A 19,254-nucleotide genomic window follows, 5' to 3' on the forward strand; every position below is an offset into this window, starting at 1 on the left:
TTCAAAAGTGCTATTTTTTATTGCCCATTATGAATCAGCCACCCACTGATGTGTTTTTAAAAGTTATCTATGTTTCAAACTGACATAAATTCTGAGAATAAAATCTAGCACCCACATCTAAAATGTAATTTTTTTTCTTGAGATATCCCTTTCAAGCAGGAGCAAGACAGATAATGGGTACACAAACAGATATTTGGTCATCTTCTTATTTTAAAATATCAGCATCTGCATTTCAGCACTGCAGAACGTGACATAATAATTTCTCAGTTCCTACTCTGATGCAATTTAAATGAAGTACCAATTAAAATATGACTAACAAATTATTCTGGGACCAAATGAAGATCTTAGGCCAAAAGGTAACATTAAGCAATGTTTTACTTTAAATTTAATTTCATGTCTCATAGGGTCACAAAAAATAAAGTCAAGTGTTAAAATAAGTGCAAAAAATGAGAGAAAATACCAATTTCCATGAATGTAACTTCAATTATGTAAAATCACTTAAGAAATAGATCTACATTTATTCATTTTCTAGATAACAAGATTAACCATTTGATGGGAATCTTTTCCAACTGTACAACCCTCCTTCCTTGACTTTTTCTCATCAGTGTAGGGACTGGGTTGTATGTACTGGGGCTCTTTGGGATGGCTAAGTAGGTACAATTGCTGATCCCACCCTAAATGGCCAGGCTGTAGTGTTTGCCAAATGACTTTGGTTTTGTAAGCTTTTCCTTTGACATCCATGGAAGAATACATATTCTACCCTCTTGACTTGTTGCTTCTATCTGCTCTTACCTTGGGAAAATTGAAAAAAATATCTTGTTTAAATTATCAAAAGAAATTTCTAAACATCACTGAGGGAGTAGAGGTATTGTCTATCCAATTAAAATTCAGAGAATGTGTGTCAGTTATCAGTTTGATATAACAAGTAAGTTCTGGAGGACTGAATTAACTAAAGGTCTCACCCAAAAGTAAGTGAGATATCACTGGGTTACTGAATACAGATGAATGTCTTCTTTTTTCCTTTAATGATGAACATATTCCAGAAGAAATGTGCCTAAATCAGAGGCAAAAGACTGTGTTCTAATGACACACCTAGTCACAGACCTGAGTTCCACAGAGCAATAGCATATTGTGGTAGAAAGTATATCAGAATGAGAGTGGAAAGACTTAGAGTATGGATATCTATCTACTTTCAACCCTGTCACCACCTAGTAACATGACATGGGGCAGAAACTTACCTTCTTGTTGGTTCCATTCCCTTAAGAAGCATAATAACTAGGTAAGTTCAAAGGTCCCTCTAGTCCCCAAAGCCAATGATCAAACCTTATGAGGCACTTGAGAGATTGGGGGAATCTCTTCCAATAATATGTAACATATAAAGATAATTGTGATTCTACAAAGAATGAAACAAAGGCTATAAGCAAACAGGCAAGAGGGAAAGTGTAACAGAACCTGAGTTAACTTGTGAATGCTCTGCTCTGGGTGATAAAATCTAAAAAGTACTATAATATTTTTCTCATGACTGATGTCACTGATATTACCTAAAAAACTTAATACCTTTAATTCAAAGTATTTAATTACTTACCCTTTTCAAATTATGAGATTATATATGTGTGTGTGTATGTGTAAAGAGATATATATATATATATATGTATATATATATATATATATATATATATATATATATATATTCATTTTTTTTCCTGAGTCAACAAGACTGCCTTTAAAAAATTCTGGAACTTCAACTAGATTATATCCTTTGAGTCTATAAATTGAAGTTGAATTGGCCTGTAGCTCCCTCTGTTGAGAGACTTGTTATATGTTGATTTGGGTACTAACTCAGTTAACTCTCCCTACTTTGGGGACCAAGACCAGGTATAACGTCTATGATGGTGAAGAAAATATAAAAACTCTCTGTTTGGTAGATTTACCCCCAAGATCAGTGGAGACAAGAAAAAATTAGGCCCAGGGATTTAAGAATATTGAGCTCATGATCCATAAATTGAAAATGCCAAGTAACTCTTAAGGAAAGATATTCTTCGTGATAAAGGCACAATCCAATAACATAGTTAGGATTCATCTGCATTTCTCCTCTTCAACTTGATCCAGATGCCATTACATGGACGAAGAATCAATTGTCCTGCCAGGCCAAGTTCTTCTCTTTTCTGGTTTGATTCTACCCAAAAGTGCCGCAGGATGCAGGAAAGAACGGTCTTTTCTTCCATGATGGCGAACTTTTGACCTTCAAGTTAAAGTAAATATCAATTCAATTATACATTTATCTCAAATGTGAGAAATAAGAGGCCTTATTATATTAAATCAGTAGTAAGCAACTTTATATTCTCACAGTAGGCTACGGGAGAATCAAAATCATTGGGACGCTTGTTAAAAATGAAGATTCTTGTGTGCCCCTCCTAGGTCCCACCCAGGGCATCTGAGTTGGGGTGGGCCAGGGAATCTGTATTTCTGCCATATCCCAGATCAATCCTGGGCTCATTCAAGCTTGAGATTCATTACTCTAGATTGCTTCTTATTGGGTCTTTCATTTAATTTACTATAAAGTCACCAAATAAGCTTCAGAGTCATCTATTTAAATCTGGCCTCATTTTACCAATGTCTGCATTTACATATTAATCGTTGATAAAGTGCTAGAGATACTAAAGCCAAAATTGTTTATAATACGTGGTGATGTATATTCACTTTGCTTCAGTACTTCTGGCCATGTGTGTTTTTTTTTTTTTTTTTTTTTTTTTTGAGACAGAGTCTCGCTTTGTTTTCCAGGCTAGAGTGAGTGCCGTGGCGTCAGCCTAGCTCACAGCAACCTCAAACTCCTGGGCTCAAGCGATCCTCCTGCCTCAGCCTCCCGAGTAGCTGGGACTACAGGCATGCGCCACCATGCCCGGCTAATTTTTTTTATATATATATCAGTTGGCCAATTAATTTCTTTCTATTTATAGTAGAGACGGGGTCTCGCTCTTGCTCAGGCTGGTTTTGAACTCCTGACCTTGAGCAAACCGCCCGCCTCGGCCTCCCAAGAGCTAGGATTACAGGCGTGAGCCACAGCGCCCGGCCATGGCCATGTGTGTTTTGTTTGTGAAAAATGCAATTCTTAAAAGCAACAAACACAAAAATTAGGTTAAACATAACTAATCATACAAGTCAGTTTTCTACCATAATAAATTATATTCTACTTTAATCCAAAATCTACAACATTTTAAAACTCTACCATGAAACTGATGGTGCTTTATGTTATGGGCTGAGTTGTGACTCCCCACCCTCCACCACCAAATTCCGAGGTCTTGACCCTCAGTCCCTCAGAATGGGACTATATTTAGAGACAGGGCCTCTAGAGAGGTCATTAAGTCATTGGGGGGGGGCACTAATACAATCCAACTGCAGAGAAGATTAGAACAGACACATACAGAGGAAAGACCAAATGGAGATACAGGGAGAAGATGTCTATCTACAAGCCAAGGAGACAGTCCTCATGAGAAATCAACCCTGCTGACACCTTGATCTTGGTCTTCTGGCCAACAGAAAATCAACTCCTGTTGTTTGAGCCTATCAGTCTGTGGTACTTTGCTATGGCAGTCCTGGCAAACAAATACACTTTCTAACAGTATACTTCACAACTATAAAGTGGAGGAGAAAGGAAACGTGTTTGTTTTTTTTTTAAGGTTGTTGCATTTGGGCAGTGTCACACCACACTGCAAAGAAATTATGGTGAGAAACCCACTATCATGGGGGCCTGAATGGTCAAAGCAATTCGGACAGACACAAACCTATACAGTTCCTGGGCCCCGCAGAGAAGGGCACGTAGCAGTACGGATGGCGTCCTTGCGCATTCTCGGGAAAGAAGCGTTCTGGCTGGAATTCTTCAGGATTGGGGAAGTATTTTGGATCTCTATGCAATGCATAGGGAATGATGACGGCTTCGGTGCCTTTTGGGACTCTGTAACCCGCTGTCAAGAAGTAGTCAAGATGTCATGAGACTGGAACAAGACAGACATTTGAAAAATTCCCTCCCCCTCCTATTTTAATTATAGAATATTTACCCACTACACAGTCTTCATTAAGGGTGCGGGCAAATAAAGGAACAGAAGGAAACAGGCGAAGGGTCTCCTTAATAACACAGTCCAGATATTTCAGTTTCTTCAGGTCTTCTGCAGTAGTAGGACGATCAGACTTCCCTGATTAAAGTAAGAATATAGGATGACAATGAAACAACTGTCCGGGCAGTGGAGACAACAGAGAAGAAAATCTAATGTTATGATAATAAAAAAAAAAAATGAGATAATATGCTAAGTAAAAGAAAAACAACAAAAAAACAGACACCAAAGGTCATACATGGTACAATTCCATTTATAGGAAGTACTTGGAATAGGCAAATCCACAGGGACAGGCTGTGGATTTACTAATCCAGTAAATTAGTGGATGCCAGCCCTCAGGGAAGGAGGAATGAAAAGTGTCTGCTTCATGGTCCAGAGTTTCCTTTCCGGGTGCTGAAAATGTTTTGGGATTGGATAGAGGTGGCAGTTTCACAACATTGTAGATGCACTAAATGGCACTGCATTGTACGTCTTAAAGTGGTTAATTTCCTGTTACGTGATATTTAAGTCAACTTAAACTAACAAAATGAATTGATACTTGCAACTCACTACCCAAAAATTAGTTGCTCAAACATTTTAATACTAATATTGAGAATGGAAGAAGTGAGGCACAATGAATGAGCAGGAACCACGAGGAGCAGCAGGACAAGGATTGTAGCAATAATGACTGTGTCACTCATTATGGGGAATCAAAAAGCATTTGTGAGACCAGAAATGAACCAGAAATCGTGGAGGATACGAAAAATGTGAACCTACTCCAAAAGAGCTTGTAAGCTTTTAGAAGATCAAATTTATCCACCTGAGGCAATCTCAGAGAAATTAAAATCGATATGGAAAAAATAAAATGACTGCAGAAACAAAGCCTGAAAGTTTAGATTGTCTCCATTCTGCAACATAAAGTCTAACCTCTTGATATGAAATTTCAGCCCTCGAACAATCTGAACTCTGAAAGCTGCTTTTCCAACCTCATCTGTCAGTGGATGAGAGATGAATTCCTGCTGTCTCTCCCTGTTCACTGTTGCCCTCCAAACCAGAAATTTTCCACTTCTGCACCATTGTTCATCTGGTTCCTCTCTTTCTAGGAGGACTTCTCTCTCCAATTATTTTTGTCTATCTTTCCTTCCTCACGTTTTTCTCTATAAAACTGTTATCAGATGCCACATCATTGCTTGGCTAACCCAACTTTTTTCCCTTTCACCTTCCAGCGATGGGACACCCTGTGACATGCAATTTTAAAAGGGATAAAGTTGATAGTAGCCCCTTTCTGGTATGCTGATAATGGTTCCCAAAAAAATATCAGGTCCCAATCCCTGGAACCTATAAATGTTACCTTATTTTGGAGAAAAAGGGGGTCTTTGTAGATTTTATTAAATTAAGGATCTTAAAGAGGGGAAGAACATCCAGATGGGCCCTGAATACTATCCCAAGTAACCATGTAAGAGAAAGGCAGACACACACATACACACACTCACACGAGAGAGAGAGAGAGAGAGAGAGAGAGAGAGAGAGAGAGAGAGAGAGAGAGAATGTGCTCAAACACAGGGATTTCAGGGATGCGCCTACAAGCTGAGGAATGCTAGCAGCCACCAGAAGCTCAAGAGGCAAGGAATGGATTTTTCCAGAAGGAACGCAGCTCTGCCAACATGTTGATTTAGGCCCAGTGATGCTGACTGTGGACTTCTGGTATCCAGAACCACGAGAGGATACATTTCTGTTGCTTTAAACCTCCCAGTTGGTGGAATTAGTTACAGCAGCTGCAGGAAACTAGTATATCCTTCACTCCCACACCCCCTTTCTTCTTGCTTTGAAGATGAACATGCTGCCTGGAACACCAGTCAAGAAAACAAAAGCCAAGATAGTGGAGATGACAGAGAGAAAAAAAACAGCGTGACTGGGACCCTGAGATATCCCTGCTGACATCAGCCTAGGACTCCTTACCTCCGGGTTGCTTGTGCTATAATGGAAATTTATCGTCTGTCAGTGTAACCCATCTTTTCCCTCCTTTGTGGTCAGAGGCAGTCCTGGATGAAACAGCTTTCCTTCGTGCCTCTAAACAGCTCCACCTACTCCTCCGTGCTTCCAAATAGCATCTTCCTCTCATCACTCTAGTGCACAGCCCATGACCCAACATTTTATGTACGTGTCTGTTTCGCCCATGAGGCAGGTGGACCCTTGAGGACAGTAACATTATTCTGGGCATCCCCAGCATCTGGGCCAGGGCAGCCCACGCAGGCGAGTGGCGAATGCCTGTACATGAATGGAAGAGGCTTCCAAAGGCCATAGGCACTGGAAAGGATGCTATATGGGAGCAAAGGATCCCAACGGGAGCCTTCCTGCTCACGACACGTCTTTAGGACAGGTCAGACTGTAACACCTTCCTGGGCAAGAATGACACCTGTCTCAGTGGACTCAGCACCTGCAACATAACTAGCGAAGGGGCCAAACATACCAAACACTTCATCCAACTCTCTGTCCACTTTTTTCTGGACTTCTGGATTAGAACCCAATAGGTATAAGGACCAGTTGATTGCAGCTGCAGTTGTGTCGTGGCCCTACAAATGGAAGAAAAACGATAGCTTAAAAAGCAGAGTTATAGCGAGGAGATGAGGGGTGACTGTAGTGACTCCACTTTGAACTATCGGTGAGATTTGACAGCTGCAATGAGACTGCAGAACATAACAAAGGAATTCCGTACGACATCTTCCCTCTGGGAGAAACCAGCAAAACAGTCCCTGAAATGTAGAGGTTTGTGCTTGGAGATGACATTGCACTGCCACAGTGTGTGGCACAGCTGGCGGGAAGTGGCTGGGCAGAGTTAATAAAGGGGCATTCCAAGGGAACAAGATTAGCTACACCTTTTTGAAGGGGAAAAAAAAGTCTGGCTTTCATGAACTACCTTGTCAGATGCGTACTTCTACGCCTCCCTGATTTGAAAGGTAGGCTTTGCCATTGACAGCAGACACCAGAGGGTATATGTGTGTTTCTGAGAAACATCCTCTGCATCAAGAGGTTGACAAATAGCCTCATTTAATACTTGTTGAGTTTTAGGCAAAAATACTAAGTGCTTTGCAGAAACCGATTCAATTAATCTTCACAAAAACTCATCATTGTTATTTACATTTTAGATTAAAAACAGAGGCAATAAAAAGGTTAAATAACTTCCCCTGCACCAGACAGCTGAGTAGGAGGCAGAGACGGGAACTGAACCCCTGGAGTGTCTGATGACAAAGATGACAAATCGTGTGCATCGGAAACTCAGATGCCTTTTTCGCTTTGCTTGGAGGGGATTACCACATGGGGCTTTTAAAAACCATTTTTTTTCTTTATTTTGCAATTTACATATAGAGATATTCACTGTTTGCAATACTTAATATAATATTTAGGTTATCTTTGTAAAAAGCACTTCATATATATATTTTTTAATTTGAACACCAGCAATCCCTTTAGAACCATGAGCTGGTTAAACTCTCTTGGAGGGCTCTTACTATGCTCTTTAGCTGGAGCAGCTCATGAAAGCACTGGCTAAGCGCTCATTCGCTAGAACTTCAAGAAGGAGGTGATGAGGAAGTGGACTTGTGTGTTGTGGGAGGCTGAAAGAAAACATGAAGCAATACAGAGAACTGAGAGCAATTTCTGGCTGCTCTTCTGCTTGGGAAAAGTCTGACGAATCTTCGCTTTTTTTGAAGAAAAACTGTGCGTACTGCTGTACCCACCACTAGTCAAAATAATTTTCTGAAGAAGGAACTGGTACTGAATCAGTTCCTTAAATTGTAGAATCTCTAATTAAAATATGATGAATCTTCCTTAAGTTATGTTAAACTACTTTTAAAATTTGATTAAATTTTTAAAAATAATGCTAGAGATTATAAATATCACTGGAATTTGTTTAATGACATCTGAAAACAACATAACAATGACAGAATACCTCAAACATGAAAGTGTCCACTTCCTCCCGGATAGCTTCATGACTTAGCTTGTTTCCTTCCTCATCAGTCACACTTAAAAGCAAGTCAAGAAAAGCCCTGCGTTTATTTTTGGAGGGGGCAGAGCCCGTGTCATTCTCTTTCCCTTCCTCATCTGTCTTTATTTCATTGGCCCGTTCAGCGATGACCTGCATGATTTAAAGGACAGTCACATGCTTTGGTTTGGATTTCAACACAGCCTATTAACATCCTTTCCCATGAAAATATGCCACTTCTTTAACTTATTTTTTCTAAACCTTTCCCTCTCAACAACAACGTAGGCTCTTGTGAAAATACAGGAGAGCCTCCTGTTACTATTTAGGCTATTACTAGGTGAAGCTTTAAAAAACAAATTTAACATCAGACAAATTCATAATTGTTAAGGGCTATTTTTCTCAGTCTTTCCAACAAGGGAATAGAATCTTAGTCTCCTGAATAGTACTTTAGAGATTCAAAAGAGCTAGTGAGAAAAAGTTTAAATGGTAGAGAGAATGCAGTCATCATATAATGGACTAATTATAGTGTAAGATACTGGGCTGTAAGGACAATGGACACCTTCCAGCTTCTGTTTACTGCTTGTTTGCTAACCGCAAGGCATTATGAGTACATTATGGGATGCAGAGTAAAAAGACAAAGAACGCGGAAACCTGAGTCTCTCAGCTAGGACCCGGAACAGGTTAGAGCCTATCAGGGGCAGGATGAAGTAAAAATCACTGTAGGGGCGGATGCATGATCAGTATGTAAACAGTTTAAGTATAAAAGGCTCACTAGCACACAAAAGGGGCCCAAAAAAGAGGCCACTGCACTGGCACTCTGGGGGCTCGGACCCTAGCTCCAGCTAGACAATAAAACTCCTATTGATAATTACAGCCTCAATGATTCTGTCTCTCTGTCCCGCAGCCCGGCGAATCTTGACTATAACAATAGATCACTCTTAATTACATATTGTATTGGAGAAAAGAAACAGCAGTTGATTAGTCCATTCGCCCTGCATGGTTGCGAGTCCTTCTGCCTAGCAAAGGGGGCCGCCTTGCAAAACTAACCAGAGAACACCCACTCCCACAATTTTCCCAGTAACGACTGAAGATCAATCCTACAAGTTCTGTCTCCAACAGGGACAACTTCTGGAAAGAGCGGAATGGATGGAAAAGAGATGTAAATCTCTCCCTTTCAAAATTATTTTTTTGAGAATCTGCTTTTACACAGTGCCTGAGAAAACAGCCGGAGAACGAACCGCAGCCCCGGCCATGTCTCAGGGACAGAGTCACATCTCCTGTGATAATCCCTTCTCCAAGGAAGAGCAGGAAACCCAGACTTGGACTTTGACATCCTTGCAGTTTTTGTTACCTACCTGCTGCCCCTTTTGTTATCAACTGACAGCCAAGGCTATATTTTTCTCTTTGTCCCCTTAAAATCAAGCAAGCCACTTGGCCTCACTATTGGCATCTCCCTTCTTTTTCTTTGGTATGCCATGCCATCTCCCTGCTCTTCTTCTTTCCCTTCTCTTTCCTCCCTCTCTCTCTCTTCCTAGAAGGTAAAATAAACTTTTTCACTTTTATATCTTAGCCACTGCGTGAGAAATCTTTCTCCACCTGTGCCATGAGTACCTACTAGGCTTTCCACCCTAGCACCTAGAATCCTCTTTCCTCAGACGCCGGCATGGCTGGGTCCCTCCCTCCTTTCAGGTCTCTGCTCATTGTCACACTATGAGGGAGAGACCTTCCCTCATCACTGCCACCATCGTCTCCGTCCCCAGCACTTGCTAGCTTCCAGCCCTACTGTATTTTTCTCCATTTCACTTACCACCCAACATTATATTATACTTATTATTTTACATTATGCTTATTATTATTCTATTCTATTAGAATTATTGTTTAATATCTTCCTCCTCCAACTCAAATGCTGCCATCCATGTGATGGCAAATTTGTTTTTGTTCTTTGATATATTTTTCCAACCTCTAAAGCACTGCTTGGCATTTTAAGAATGCCCATTAGATATTTCTTGAATAGATAAAATAATGAAAGGCCGTAAACTTAAACATTTCAATTTTCTTTTTCCTATCAGGCAATTGACCAAACCTGCTACCAAGAGGCTTGAATGAATAGATTCTAAGCTCTTTGAGGGCAAAACACCATGTCTCTGCTTTTATTCTTGGTGGAATTCCTAGTGCCTAGGGCTCAGCAGGCAATTTTCAATATTTATTAAATGAATAATATTTTCCATCCAATTTGGAATTCATTAATTATGGGTAATGATATTAATGCATAAAATGTAAGGAGAATATAATTATAAAATACAACCTGCTGGCTATTCTCTTACAACTGGCAGATTACTCTATCTTCCACTTTGGTCAGCTCAAGCCAACATCTCATTCATCCATCTACTGACTAAATCATCATTTGATCTGTTGGTGGTAGGGCGTACCTCCCCATAAGGAATTAATGCCAAAATTTATAGCAAAGAAATATTTAAATAGGCACTATATTTAAATAGGCACTTCTTAAAGTACTTCTTTACTATATTTAAATAGGCACTTCTTAAAGTACATTTAAATTATAATTTGTTGTGTATTTCAATTAAATCTTGCTCTCTCATAAACAGATCTTTAACACAAAGACTGACATCCTACATTCAAAACAACAGCACTATCTCCTGGTTATTTTTTAAATGGAAAGAAAACAGCGATATCTAGTTAATTTCAGTCTTTTCTAAGTTAAAATATTGCTATAAATACCCTTTGCTTTTGAAAACTACTGTCTAATCCAAACATTTCCTAGAAGATTCTTAAACACAAATCCTTTGTCTTTATTCTTTTAACACAGCACCCTACTTGTCAATAAGTGCTTGTAGCTCACATCACATTTTGTAATTATTTGTTTTCAGATAACCCCCCCTACTAGAATAACCTCCTTTCAGGCAGGGAACACACATAACTTTCTATATTTCCAACATTTGTTATAGTGTTTGGTACTTACAAGTGCTTACTTAATATTAATTAAATACATCATTTAAATATAACCATGCTGACCACTTTTTTTTCATTATTATTCAATTCAACTTTTATTTCCTGAGACACAGGCTCCATGGTCCTATATTGGGTATGTTAACAAAACATAAAAATCATGGACTTACCAAAAGTTCTGGAAATGAACAGTGGTGGTGGTTGCATGACATTGTGAATGTACTTAATGCTACCAAACTGTATACTTAGAATGGTTATAATGGAAAATATTATGCTATGTATATGTTACCACAATAAAAAAAAAATCAGTGACTTACATTGTTGGTAAAAGTATGTAGGATCTTAAGACCCTTCTTGTGTTCCCATCCTTCCTTAAACATAAGGTACCAAGACTCAAGCCAAAGCCAGGGCATCTTCATTCTTCGGAATATCAAATCACTCATCCTACAAATAGGAAAAAAATACATCAACTCTAAAGTCAGAAATGTGTATTATTTCTGGAGCACCTATTTGGTACCTGGCCTTGATGAAGATATTGTGCAAATGATGGTGGTTAGTCTTGGAGGCTACTAAGAGCTCCATGATTTATGTTTAAAAATGCAGGCATGGGCTATTCTACAACCAGAAAAGCTTAAAAAATAATAAATTCTTTAGAAGAATGAAGAATTCATTATAAAACATCCTAACTAGCCATCTGGTCTCCTGTCTCTATTTCTCCAGGGAGAATTTCCAACTCCCCAAGACTGCCTGGGGCTTTGGTAGCAAAGATTGAGATGAAATCTGTTTCTTTTTAAGGTCCACTCATTTGTTTGGCCACTCCTCTGGAGTGACAGTAAACAACTGGCTGCCTTCTTCTAGAAGAAAGTGCTTACTAAATACCATCTGTCACGTGGCTGTCCCGAGCACCTCCCTCTCACTCCGAGTGGTAGAGCAGAAAGATTTGGACAGGATCTCCTCCTTCGGGACCAGCTTAGGTGCCAGTACTTCAGAAAGGCTTTTCCTGGCCACTCATTCTGTAAAACATTTCTGTTTTCCTCTCTAATATCAACTTGAGCTTTCCTTTCTAAGCAATGATTATGATTCATAAGTTTGTATTTCTTTCTCCAGTGCCTGTCTCCCATGCTATTCTGTTTTTTGTGTACTACTATAAAACCAGTCAGTACCTTGTGCAATGATTGGAAGATTATAGATGCTCAATAAATATTTGTTAAAATGAAGTGAACTGAGCAGAGGACTTAAATAGGATCCATCAAATCAAGTCCTGGCTCTGCCTCATACTAACTGAATAATTGCAAGCGATTTTAAAGTAAATTGTTTCAATTACAAAAACAATGCCTACTCAGTGCAGAAAATATGGAGAATGAGAATAAATAACGACAGAAACAAAACACAAGAAAGAGAAGCACATATACATAACAATGATAAATACTGCTAACATTTTGGTATAGTAGCTTCTAGTTTTTTCTTTCTATGAATAATTTTCTAATACTGTAATAGTTATACTACAAAAAACCTTTATATCTTTCATATGTATAAGCATCACTTAGCATCATAATGTAAGCATCATTATGTACATTATAATGTAATCTCAATATATTAGAAAATAATTTTTTCTAATTATTGTAATTTTTAAAATTACTGCATAATCTGGATTTGCAGTAGTTTACATAACCATTCCCCTGCCGCTTAAATACACACTTAAACAATGAGGTGAACGTCTAGTATAACATTTCAACTTGAAACAATAAAAAAGATACAATAGACAGAAATTATTGGCAAAGATTTTTAAAGCCCGAATCAACAATAATTTTAAAAATCATTGAAAGGACTCTATTTACCTATAGACTGCACGGACATACTCAGAGTCATCATTACTTTGAGCACCAATATTCTTCCCCATAGCTGTTTCTGTAAAACATGGTGAGAAGCAAACATTCACTCCATGCACATAGCTTGTGTTTATTTTGCAGTGGCAGACACTAAAGAAGATGTAAATTCTGTTCTGTTTTTATATGTTTTAGAATTGTTCTTTCTACCTTTCCTCTCTTCTCTTGCCTCTTCTGCTTCTTCTACCACCTGTTCCTGTTCTTTCTTCCCTGTCCCCTTCCTGGGAAGTTGGCTTGGTGACTGCTCCACTCAGAGCCCTTGGAGTTGGCCACTGCTTCTTGGGAGGCTAATGTAGCAGGAGAACCACCTGGAAGAATCCACTGTCTTTCTAACCCCTCATCTGCCTCCCTAACAGAATGTGATTTTCCATTCAGAAAATTTCTATTTTTATCTTTACACCATAAATGTAGAAACAAATCAATGAGACTTACCACAGATTATATCTAAGGCACAAAGAGTGATGTAAAAAAAGCAGTTAAATGCTTCTTGGTTAACATGTTTTTCAAGCTTATTAACCAATATATTTGCTTGTTCATTCATGATATCTAAGAAATCTTCCAGAATAGTAAAATGGAAAGTGGGTGTTAACATTTTTCTCCTGGAGCGCCATTTGTTTCCGGTACTAGAAATATAACACATGGTTATGAAAAACAAAAAAAAAAAGAGAAATAACATCCAAATAAAGCATAAATCTAGCCAAATCAATAAAATTTTCTTGAAATAGCATAACAGCTTCATCTACAGATTCTCAAATGCTTTGGACAGAATAACAAAGATAGATTTATATATATTTACATATATAATCATGTGATTATATATGATTTACATATATATAAGCATAAATTCGTGTATAGGCAAAATACAAATATTTTTGGCATTGTTCTTTAATATTCATATTCAATATTTAAAATAGCATTCATAAAATTGAAAATGTTAAGAATTCGTCTCAATTTTTAAGTTCTGTTTTTGTAAAAATAGAAATTGTTTTCTCCGCCCTATCAATGCCTTCCTCCTCCCATGATCCACACACTGTATGATTCTACCTTGCCCTTTACTGGGCTTGGTTCCTCCAAAGTCCCTGCAAAGTACCTGCCTTCCTCTTGCTGAGTCCTCTCTCAGAGGATGGAGTCCTATTTCTGGATGCCAGCTCAGGACTACAGTCACTGTGCTTCTTGATGAGATTTTCCTGCTCCATACATGCCTTTGCTTTATCCCTTTTATATCAGGACCTTGTAATTCTTCTTGGAACACTGGACATAGACACTATTGAATTCCACAGCTAGAGATTTGCCCATACTGCACACACCTGGACCACTGTCTGGCAAAGGCCCATTGTTAGCTAGGCCTATTTTTCCAGCCTTTCTCCTCCTTCCTGAGAGCACAGTCTCGCTACAGAAAAACAAAAACAAACTACCTTGTGTTGATTTCTGAAACAAGTTACACATATGAGGAACCGTTTCTATAAGACAGCTTTACAAATGTACACAGCCATACCTTGTAAGAAGTCCCAGGCCAAGCCACGGTTCTAGAAACTCGTACACAAAGGATTTGTCAATTTGCTTTGAACTAGCCAAAATTGCCTTAGGAAGAGAAAAATATATTTGAGAGCCATATAGACATCAAAACAACTTCAATTAAAGGAAAACCTGGCTAGATAGAACACAACTACCTTTTTAAGGCATCATTTTATAACCTTGACTTTCTCCATGGTTCATTTTCATTCCTGTGCCTCAAAGAAATTCAATTAGAGTTTTGAACATAGTCTTGGGGACTAAATAGAGTTGAGGGAAAGAAAAATGTCCAAGATGATTCCTGCCATGAACTAGGAACCAGGTGGACTCATTCAATGAGGGTGAGGGGAGGCAAGGAAAGAGCAGGTGAACAGAGCAGGAGCTCTGTTTATCCCATTTTTACCTCTTGACCCAAATCCTTTTCTCATCACACCACAAGATAATTTCCCCAGTGTCACAGCTATAAGTAAAAGATCTACAAACTTTCTGAAGACTAATTTCAACAGCATGGATTAATAATATCTACCCTATAATATCAGATTAATATTTTCTTTTAAATTTGGAATCATAAATTTATCACCAATATAAGATCCTGAACACCTTGAAGGAAACATCCATTTTATTAGTCATATATTTCTAGAGTCTTCAAACAGTAACTGTTAGATGAGAAATACTCTCCTTGTGAAATAATCTATTTATAGTTCTAAAAAAACTATATCCTTCTGTAGACTTCCCAAAAAAGGAGAACGAATATATTGGGACCTGAAAGCAAATGTGCACTTATATCAGGACTGGGTTAAGCTCCCAGGATTCAGACTACTTCTGGAAAGCATTACATGGCAACTATATAACCTAAAATATTTAATGGAGTACTGTTTGCACTGAAATAAATGAAGCATAAGGACATATCTATCATATTTATTCTGATGAGGTTCTCACATTATCAAATATACAGTGCAATATTACTCGTATTTAGCACATACTCACCTCCACATTTTCTGCTTGATAAAGGGCCACCATCGGCACTGGCCCAAGCCAGAGTTTCAGCAGTGGCACATGGCGATATTCTTCTGTGTACTGAATTAGCTGCTGAAAAAATTCTGAGAGAAAAATATTAAAATTCAATCAAGACAAGAATTTTTGTGAATGTATTGTACAGATGTTCATTTCCTCATTTCGATAAAGATACTAATTACCTAATGTGTTACCATTACAGGAAGCTGGGTGGAGGGCATATATAGTATGGAACTCTCCATGCTATTATTGCAACTTTTCTGTGGGTTTAAAATTATTTCAAAATAGTATTTGCCACAGCAAATAAATATAACATAATGAATGTTAGCTATAATGGAATAACTGTTATTAGGTTTTGATGTACTGAAATGCGCACTCTTTTTTTTGATCATTGCCCAATATCTCAGAGCTAGTAAGTGGTGTACCAAGATTGAAGAATGTCTCTCAGATAAAACAGCTGTGAAAACTGCTGTGAAAAGGGCTGGGTCAAATCGCCAGTATCAAAAAAATCCTGCTTCATGCTAATATTATATATTGCCTGCCTTGGTCTAGTCTGGCAGAGGGGACTGGGATGGTTTGAAGGTATCAGGTCCAAGAGCTGGGAGCAGCTGAGGAAGGCACCGTTGTGCGTCTCTGAAAAACATGAGATTGGGGGTAGAGGCCAATTGGAAGTGAACCACACTACTCAAGGTAAGATCACTGAGGCTAGAATTTGCACATTAGAGAATGAAAGGCATAGTCCTTTGTATTGTGTTTCCCTGAAAATAAGACCTACCCATAAAATAAACAGGATGTCTAATCATTTGCGTAATATAAGCCCTATCCCGAAAATAAGACCTATTGATGGGCGTGGCTACGCAGTGTATCTGCACAACCCATGCATTTCCTCATGGAGCGGTAAAGAAGACGAGCAGCCCTCCTCATCTGCCCCATGAGAGGTCTATTGCTTGACATGAGAGATTGGGGCCAATGGTTCTAAAGGAAATAGAGTCACAAGAAATTCAGGATGGAATTCGGGGTTTGGAGAGTTATGATGATGTTCCAGAAGAAGACGACTTAACTATATTTGAACAAATGTGGATTGTTGTACTGTACTTAAAAAAAAAATAACACATCCCCTGAAAATAAGCCCTAGAGTGTCTTCTTGAGGAAAAATAAATATAAGATCCTGTCTTATTTTTCGGGAAACATGGTATATTAAGGACAGGGTTATTGAGAATAAGGACCATATCTTATTCTGATATCTCCAACTTTATTGATCTCAATGCTAAACACAAAGCAAGGCTTCAATAAATGCCTGATTGACAATTAAAGAATTTATTCTAACCAAGTGATCTAGAAACTGTGCAGGCATTAAATTTAATCCTTTAAATAACTGTGTAAGATAGTTACTTTTACAAGTAAAGAGGGAAAAAAGCCCTCTTAGAGAGTTTTAAACAACTTCTCAAACAACTTGGTTACAAAGCTAGAAATTGAGCCACAGTTTTCCTAATGCCAAAATCTAGCATTTGTCTATGGAATAAAAAAATCCCTTTGTAAAAGACAGAATATTATCATTCTCTTCACTCAGAAAGTAACTCCAAGGAGAATTACTTTTAAAAAGTCTGGGCCAGGTGTGGTGGCTCTCGCCTGTAATCCTAGCACTCTGGGAGGCCGAGGTGGGTGGATCGTTTGAGCTCAGGAGTTCAAGACCAGCAAGAGCAAGAACCTGTCTTTACTAAAAATAGAAAGAAATTAGTTGGACAACTAAAAATATATAGAAACAAATTAGCCAGGCATGGTGGCGCATGCCTATAGCCCCAACTACGGGGAGGCTGAGGCAGAAGGATTGCTTGAGCCCAGGAGTTTGAGGTTGTTGTGAGCTAGGCTGATGCCACAGCACTCACTCTAGCCTGGGCAACAGAGACAGAGTGAGACTCTGTCTCAAAAAAAAAAAAAAAAAGTCTGATCAGCTCACAGTTTGTTTTGAAACAGGTCTTATTCACCAGAGATTTTAATTATTGGAATCCCCAAAAGAATATGTTGAGATTTCTTAGTATATCACTTTCCAAGGGTAAGTGGAGGTAGAGGGGGGAGGGGGCGTGTGAAATCTACACAATTATTTTTAATATCATAAGGCTTTAGATGGCTAGCTCTGCTTTTAGTATTAACCAATATGATTTTTACCAATGTGATTTTCATATCTAACTGTTGGATTACTTGTAACATCAGTTATGTTGATATTTGGTTGATAAAAAGTTTACTTGGATTTTGTTTCCTGTCAGAAAATAGTTTCAATATTTTTGTAAACATTCCCCATGAGGCCTCAACTTACTCCTATGAAGTTGAAGTGACAGTATTATTTTTGTTTGGAGAAACAGAGATGAAAATGAAAATAATTCTTCACACTTTGGAGTTAGTGCTCGGCCTGTAAAATGATTATTAACAATCCTAGGAGGAACTGGGTTTTGATCTAGGCCTATTTTTTTTTTTTTTTTTGAGACAGTCTCGCTCTGTCATCCAGGGTAGAATGCAGTGGCATCATCATAGCTAACTGCAATCTGAGATTCCTGGGCTCAAACGATCCTCCTGCCTCCGCCTTCCAGAATGCTAGGACTACAGGCATGAGCCACCTCACCAGGCCAGGGCTCATTTTAAAATATGTCATGTTGGGCAAATCTTTTCAGTTCTGGATATCTCAATTCACACAGCCATGAAAATAAAGTGCTAAGATCTAATTCACCCTTCCTAACTAGGGACTGCAAATACCACGTACTTTTGAGAGCTTTCAAATGTAAAGTGATTTTTTTTTCTCATCAACAAAACATAATCTCTTTTTAAAAGATGATTTCAATAAAAAATGCACTCTTTGATAAATCAGACTTTTGCAACTTGCCATATTAGTTTACTTGAAGGCCTTGCCATCATAGTTTATTATCTGTTATTATGCAACCTCCTTAAAAAGGTTAAAATAGGAAGTTCTTCAAGCAACAAAAATAATGGTCTATTCTTGTGATGTTGGGGCAGGGAGCAAAAAAAACGACTCTCTAAATCTCTTATTTTCCAAAGTGAGAAACAAAGGAGGGCAGCACTAAATTTTAAGGTATTTGACAGTTTTAAAGTATGTGCCGTGTTCCAAGAGAGTTTAAATTCTTTGCGCTTCACAAACCAAGACAGGAGAAAAGGCAGACCGGGTTTTGAGAGCTGAGCAGCTAAGAGGTGGGAAACAAAGAGAAAAAGCGCAGGGCAGGAGTTTGGAAATACTGCATTCTGTGCAGTACACACGTCCTTTACGGGGTGTGGGCTACTGGTGATGTCAGGAGGTGTCAAAGGGAAAAAGCGGAAAGCCATTCTCCACCGAGTGACATTCTTCTCTCCCCAGCAGCCAGCGCCTGGGGTCCCGGGGTCCCGGGGTCCTGGGGTCCTGGGGTCCTGGGTCCTGGGGTCCTGGGGTCCTGGGGTCCTGGGGTCCCAGACAAAGGGCGGGGGCGGTGCGGACCGCGCGTGTGGCCCCGGGAGGGCGCCTGCGAGGGGCGCAGTCCCTACCTTGCGCGTCGGGCTTCATCATCAGCGCGTGTCCCACCAAGGGGTAGGCGCGGGCCACCGTGGGGATGGGCCTCATCTGCTGCCATTTCCGCGCGTAGCTCGCCACCACCCGCAGGAGGCTCAGGAGGAGGGAGGCGCCGGCCAGGGAGACGGCGCTCGCCGCGCCCCAGAGCAGCAGCCTCTGCCCGACCAGCCACAGCCAGAGCCCCACCATGTCGCCGGCGGCTCCCTGCGCAAGGCCCGCGGGCCGGGGCGGGTCCGGTCGCGCGTCCGCGCCGGCGGG

The 19,254-nt window shown here is 39.4% G+C and overlaps 1 protein-coding gene across 2 annotated transcripts; it reads right to left on the reverse strand.

Moving 5' to 3' along the window:
• CYP4V2 (cytochrome P450 family 4 subfamily V member 2) lies at positions 1 to 19,254 on the reverse strand. Of its 2 annotated transcripts, XM_012784870.2 has the most exons (11): positions 18,972 to 19,252; positions 15,420 to 15,532; positions 14,416 to 14,501; positions 13,353 to 13,543; positions 12,873 to 12,942; positions 11,352 to 11,478; positions 8,035 to 8,220; positions 6,559 to 6,661; positions 4,056 to 4,190; positions 3,783 to 3,962; positions 1 to 2,242 (listed from the first exon to the last, which is right to left on the reverse strand). In XM_012784870.2, the coding sequence occupies exons 1-11, from the start codon at positions 19,183 to 19,185 to the stop codon at positions 2,070 to 2,072; spliced, it is 1,578 nt and encodes a 525-aa protein (XP_012640324.2). In that variant the 5' UTR covers positions 19,186 to 19,252; the 3' UTR covers positions 1 to 2,069. The 2 variants fall into 2 exon arrangements, with proteins under 2 accessions (XP_012640324.2, XP_075866768.1); XM_076010653.1 differs by lacking the exons at positions 3,783 to 3,962; positions 4,056 to 4,190 and having other exon boundaries at positions 18,972 to 19,254.

This window comes from Microcebus murinus, chromosome 15, assembly GCF_040939455.1.
Source record: "Microcebus murinus isolate Inina chromosome 15, M.murinus_Inina_mat1.0, whole genome shotgun sequence".
Taxonomy (NCBI): Eukaryota; Metazoa; Chordata; class Mammalia; order Primates; family Cheirogaleidae; genus Microcebus; species Microcebus murinus.

Bases quoted from the DNA above. Each gene is read 5' to 3' on its own strand.
- CYP4V2 (XM_012784870.2), bottom strand. From the start codon at position 19,185: ATGGTGGGGCTCTGGCTGTGGCTGGTCGGGCAGAGGCTGCTGCTCTGG. The intron at 4,191-6,558 runs GTATGTTTGGCC...TACTTTAATCAG, and splicing joins AGAGTTGGATGAAGTGTTTG to GGAAGTCTGATCGTCCTACT. The intron at 2,243-3,782 runs GTTTGTGTCTGT...TTTAACTTGAAG, and splicing joins GGGGCCCAGGAACTGTATAG to GTCAAAAGTTCGCCATCATG.